This window comes from Hylobates moloch, unplaced genomic scaffold (genome assembly GCF_009828535.3).
Source record: "Hylobates moloch isolate HMO894 unplaced genomic scaffold, HMol_V3 SCAFFOLD_13, whole genome shotgun sequence".
In the NCBI taxonomy this organism is placed as follows: domain Eukaryota; kingdom Metazoa; phylum Chordata; class Mammalia; order Primates; family Hylobatidae; genus Hylobates; species Hylobates moloch.
The window spans coordinates 56871730-56877729 of NW_026652288.1; the positions used below are offsets into that span (position 1 = coordinate 56871730).

The 6000-nt window shown below is 40.4% G+C and overlaps 1 protein-coding gene across 19 annotated transcripts in view; it reads left to right on the forward strand.

Annotated features, from left to right (window-relative positions):
- Nucleotides 1-4830, forward strand: part of PPHLN1 (periphilin 1) — a 213014-nt gene extending 208184 nt beyond the window's left edge. For 10 of the 19 annotated variants that reach the window (XM_058426506.1, XM_058426511.1, XM_058426512.1 and 7 more), the window contains one exon: nucleotides 2184-4830. In XM_058426506.1, the coding sequence (XP_058282489.1) occupies nucleotides 2184-2561 (378 nt within the window). In that variant the 3' untranslated portion in view covers nucleotides 2562-4830. The remainder of the gene's footprint in view (nucleotides 1-2183) is intronic. The other 9 variants (XM_058426508.1, XM_032173733.2, XM_032173738.2 and 6 more) reach the window with 3 other exon arrangements.
- The last annotated feature ends 1170 nt before the right edge of the window (nucleotides 4831-6000 follow it).

Consider the following 6000-nt stretch of genomic DNA (forward strand, 5'->3'; position numbering starts at 1 on the left):
ATGCTAATTTGCAATCTATGGGGCCCCTTCAGCAGGCTCCCTTCCCCTGCAGCAGTTTCTCAAGATTGGCCTATAGTTGTTACTGACTTAAAAGACTGCTTTTATACTATTCCCCTTGCAGAACAGGACAGAGAAAAATGTGCATTTACAATACCAGCTATCAATAATGAAAGGCCAGCTCATCCATTTTATTAGAAAGTACTTTCTCAAGGAATGCTGAACAGTCCTATCATGTGTCAGTATTATGTAAATCAGGCTTTGCTCCCCAGTAGAAAATAATATCCTAGTTGCAAGATTATTCATTTTATGGATGATATTTTACTAGCAGCCCCAATGGAGCCAGTACTTTTGAGTTTATATGCCTCTGTTGTAAGGAGTACACAGTTAAGAGGTTTAATCATAGCACCTGAAAAAGTACAGATGTCCTCACCTTAGAAATATCTTGGATACATACTAACTTCCTGGTCAATAAGACCTCAAAAGGTTAAATTAAATACTAGCAACTAACATACCTTAAATAATTATCAAAAATTGCTAGGCGATATTAACTGTCTTTGCCCCACCTTGGGCATAACTACTGATAAATTGCAGAACCTGTTTTCTATCCTAAAAGGCAGCATAGCCCTAGACTCTCCCAGGTATTTAACCCCCACAGCAAAAAGAGAAATTGAGGAAATCAAGCTATTTCTCAGAGGCAACTAGATCGCATAGACTCACAATAGTCAGTCCAATTGTTTGTTCTTCCTATTAAACATTTCCCCTACAGGATTAATAGGACAGATGGCCCTGGGGCTGCATTTCCTAGAATAGGCTTTTTGCTCACATACCGGGACAAAAACACTATCTCCCTATATCCAGCTAGTTAGTAAAGTCATCTATACAAGCAGCAGATGATGCCATCAGTTGCTAGGTTATGACCCTGATGTCATGAGAATTCCCTTGAGTAAAAAACAATTCGAAGCAGTCTTCCCTTATCTCTAGACCTTCAGCTAGCACTCTCTGATTATGCAGGCCATATAAAACATGCCCTTCCTGCTGACAAACTACTTCAGTTCTTATCTAGTACTCCTGTAGTTATTCCTACAAAGGTAGTTCCCTTCCCCATACCTAATGCTGTAATGCTTTTTACTGATGGCTCTCGTAAAAATGGAAAAGTGGCTATCTGGTGGAAACCACATAACTCCTTCAGTCCATCTAGATTTTCTAGTACTCAGAGAGTTGAGGTTGGAGCCCTAATATTGGCCCTACTTATTTATTTATTGCAGAACCTTGAAACAGCCCTCATTAAGTCTACTCTTGAGCCCACTCTGTGTGCCTTTTTTCTTTGACTTCAGCAATTGCTAGATCAATGTACACATTCTATTTTTATCACACATATTTGAGCCCACAGCTCATTGCCTGACCCACTGGCTTATGGCAATGATCAAGTAGACCTGCAGGTTATGACGTCACTGCTTAACCAAGCCACCCAATCACATCAATTTTTCTACCAAAATTAGAGAAGCTTAACAATGTCAACTTACCCAAAGACTAGCTAAACAAATTATCCTGCAATGCCCAGATTGCCAGCTCACAGGCACGTCCCCTCCTTTAACAGGTGTTAACCCTAGAGGACTAGAACCTAATCAGTTATGGCAAACAGATGTTACACACGTCCCTGAATTTGGAAAACTAAGATATGTACATGTATCCATTGACACCTATTCTCACCTAATTAGCACACATGCTCTTCCTGGAAAGTCCACCTGATCTGTCATTAAACATCTTTTAACTTTTATGTTTATGGGGCTGCCCACAAAAATTACAACTAATAATGGTCTGGCTTACGCCAGCTCACTCAACAATTTTGTCACACTTGAAGCATCCAACATTCCACAGGCATCCCGTACAACCCCCAACGACAGGCCGTAGTAGAACTTGCCCACCTCACCCTTAAAAATACGCTCAGAAAACAAAAAAGGGAGAATATGAGTAGACCCTGCAACGCTACTAGCACAAGCCTTATTTACCCTTAATTTCTGAAATTTAGATGATAAGTTTCAGTTAGCTATAGAAAAGCACTTTGCTAAAACCTCGACATAAAACCGCAGTTTTATGGAAAGATGTAAATAGTAATATATGGCATGGTCCAAATGTTTTGCTAACATGGGGAAGAGGATATGCTTGTGTTCACATCCCCTCAGGCCCTCTTTGGATTCCAGCACGACGCATCAAACCTTACCATAGTGGGGCTAGGACCCAACCTGGTACCAGAAATGAAGGAAACAACCCTGCAGGCCCCGCAGCCTCCACAGGCCCCGCAGCCCCCACAGCCCCGGAAGAAACGGGTTCGTCGGACGACACAGCTTCGTCGGACGACAGGAGCCCCAGACATTACCTGGGGGATGTTGAAGAAGACAACTCAGGAGGCTGAGCGAATCCTGCTCCGAACACAGACACCATTCACTCCAGAAAATTTGTTCCTTGCTATGCTCTCTGTTGTACATTGCAACTCACGCAAGGTATTGCTCCTTTTTATTCTCTCACTTTGCCTGTTACCTGTACCTGCTACACTCTATTAAGCCCATTTTCTAAATCTGCCTTTTTTCAGCCCTATTACTTAGGCAGACACCCCCTTCCCAGCTTCTAGCAGTGTGACTTTTTAGCTAGGAGGTACTAACGTACCCCCAGTGGGGTTCCTCAGTAATAGCCATATGGAAGCATATGCAAAAACATCTCTCCTGGATAGACCCCCACTCCTGGGGGTTGCTTCTTAATTAGAAAAGAATATTACTAATTATACTCATGTTTGTCTCTTGTTGTTTACTAATTCTAGGATGTAAAGCCAGAAAACAAGCAGTAACTGCTATGCCTGACAAAACTGTTGCTGCACACAGCTGTACTCGTCAAGCAACGAAACCTGATGCAAAAAACAGAAAAGGGGTGATGTAGGAGATCGGTCAGGTTGGTAGGAGAAGCTATAAGGAAAGATGCAATTGGAAGGTTGGGAGGTTTTCCAAAGCTTCGGGAGAGAATAAAGCTGAAGGCAGCTAATTCTCTTACCCTGAGGCTGAGGGCGAACAGTAGGTAGCAAGGGAGTGTAAAGGAATTTATCTAGATAAGTTTGTTTACTTATGTCCTCCAGAAACCGTGCAAGACTGCTCCCTACAAAGGGGGTCGACAATGTTCATTACTCACAAATTGTGTTGGCTTCAGGCCTTTGGTATTCTGTCTGTACTGAATAAATACAAATGGCTCCAGCTTATCAGGACTGCATTCTCTTTTCGGCTGTGCTAAAGCTGGCAGTCCCCTAGCCATTCTCACGCAAAATACCTGTGTCAGAATACTCCTTTCATCCATCCCTCAGCCAGAGTCTTCAGGACAGACTCGGCATGGGACTTGTCCAAAAAAATTCTAATCAAAAGAGGAAAATTTTGGAATATGCCAGGAATAGTGGAATTTTATTTTTTAAATTTTTTTATAGGCCCATACTCTCCATCTCAAGAAACAAGATGATTGTAACATGTCCATGATTAAACTATTGTTAGATTATTGCTGTGTTAATCTCTGTAGTCTAATGAGTTCTTTGTTCTGTTCTGCTGCCTTTTACAGGTTCTTGTCCTTTCAAAAGTGTTCTTGAAAGAAACAAAGTGAATAGGCAGTTAGCACAGCACAGCTACCCCTTACCAAGCAGTCTATGGAAACAACCCCTCATCCAAATCACGGGTTAGTTAAGAATCTAACTGGGGCAATTAAGATGAATTCCACTCACTTCCTGGTCACTTCAGCAGCCCAGTGGCATTGAGCCAAAATATACAATTCTGTGTTATTAGTGAGGAAACTTTAAAACTCATGTTTGTTATTACTTACTACCCAATTTCATTATCCTCCCTTCCTCTTTCCGTTTCTATTCTCTCTCACTTGAATTCTGGCATTATTTTTAGTGGCCTCTACTGATAATACCTACCCTAGAGTACATAAAAATTATATTAAAAGAGGAAGTAGCAGTATGCATAATTTTAACAGATTCTATAATGGGTGTCTCAAAATATGTATTGTGCCATTCCGCAAATTTAAAAGCTAATTGAGGACAATTATTTTTTTTAATTTCCTAAATGAGACCACTTTGGATTTTTATTTTTGCCATTTAGATGTTTATACTTATTTAACTTTTATAAAACATAAGCCAAGCTAAATCCCACATAACAACTCTGGTATTCTTCCCTCATATGAGTAGTGATTTTATTTGTTACCCACCTTAGATAGACTAAGAAAGTTCTAGTCTTGTTTTTCCTTCTCCCCACTTCCCTGGGGTTTTTCCTTACCGTAAGTTTTCTAGTCCCAGGGTTCAGTTCCTTTAGTCAAGATGTCACAAGTTTAAAAACAAAACTTGAGAAACTACCAAAGGCGCAGGAGCTGTTCACTTTGTTGAAATCCATTAAATTAGAGAAGTCTCACTAACAGATGTATTTAAATATAGGTACAACAGATAATTTCTTTTTCTCCCCTTCCCCAAATTACAGTCAGCATTTAAAGCTGTTTATGGCTTGCCATCAGCATTATTCTGGTAGGCTTGTTAGTGTTAAAATCTGTTGGGTTTTTTTTTTTTTTGCCTCTTAAGTCTAATTTTAAGGATGGATGAATTCAGATGTTTACCAGAGTGTGTATTTTACATAATGTTCTTGATTAAAAAGACTTGTTTGTAAAGTATCCGTTGTTTTTGCATATGCCCAGTTGATGTGATAAAATTTTCATTGTCTTACCATAAAGCCTTGGTTATCAACAGTTGGAATGTAGATATTGTAAAGCTTTTTGTGAATTAAAAGTGCAAAATAAAGCAACCACATTTAAGTAGATTGTCTTTTCTCTTATTTTAACAGGCTTAATGTATTTTGCTAAAATGTGGGCTTTATTACTCTCTACTGCAAGATTACTTCTTAGTCTTCAGTTCACCTTCTCAGCAGCAGGATAGAGGAAGTGTGAGAATTGAGAAACTACAGCAGTGCCCCCTCATCTGTGGTTTTGCTTTCCATGTATAAGTAAACCATGGCTACCATTGTCCAAAAATATTAGATGGAAAATTTCAGAACAACTCGTAAGTTTTCAACTGTGTGCCGTTCTGTATGAAATCTTGTAGCACCGTGCTTTGTCCCACGTGAATCATCTCTTTCTCTAGTGTATCCACACTGTACACACTACCCACCTGTTAGTCATCTGTACCATTTACTCCTGACATCCAGCCATTGACTATGTCATGGTTCCATGATCCAGGATCACCCAAAGCAGATGATCCTCTTTCTGATGCGTCATCAGAAGGTCATAGTAGTGCTCATGCCTGTAATCCCAGCACTTTGGGAGGCCAAGGTGGGTGAGTCACTTGAGGTCAGGAGTTTAAGACCAGCTTGGCCAACATAGCGAAAACCCCGTCTCTACTAAAAATACAAAAATTAGCCAGGCATGGTGGTGGGCGCTTGTAATCATGACAATCGCTTCAACCCGGGAGACTGAGGCTGCAGTATGCCAATATCACTCCAGCCTGGGTGACAGAGCCAGACCCTGTCTTAAAAAAAGGAAGTCAATAGTAGCCTCACGCTGTGTCACAATGCCTGTGTCATCCACCTCACTTCATCTCACCATGCAGGCATTTTACCATCTCACGTCCCATCATCAGAGAAAGAGTCGATTACAGTATATTGTTAAAATTGTTCTATTTTACTCTTGTTAATCTCTTACTGTGCCTAATTTATAAATTAACCTTTACCATAAGTGTATATGCATAGGAAAAACCTGGTATATATAGGGTTTGGTATTATCCATGGTTTAAGGCATCCACTGGGGCTTTCGAGCATATCCTCCACACATAGGGGGCGTACTGCATTCACTCTAGGGACTTAGGGAGTCTTCTGAGAAGTAGTTAAGAAAGGTGGCGCCTGATACAGTAGTACTCAATAGTTGTGTAATTATGAATCTGAATTTCAAAGAATTGTAGGATTAAGGTCCTCTATCTTTGTAATAACTCCT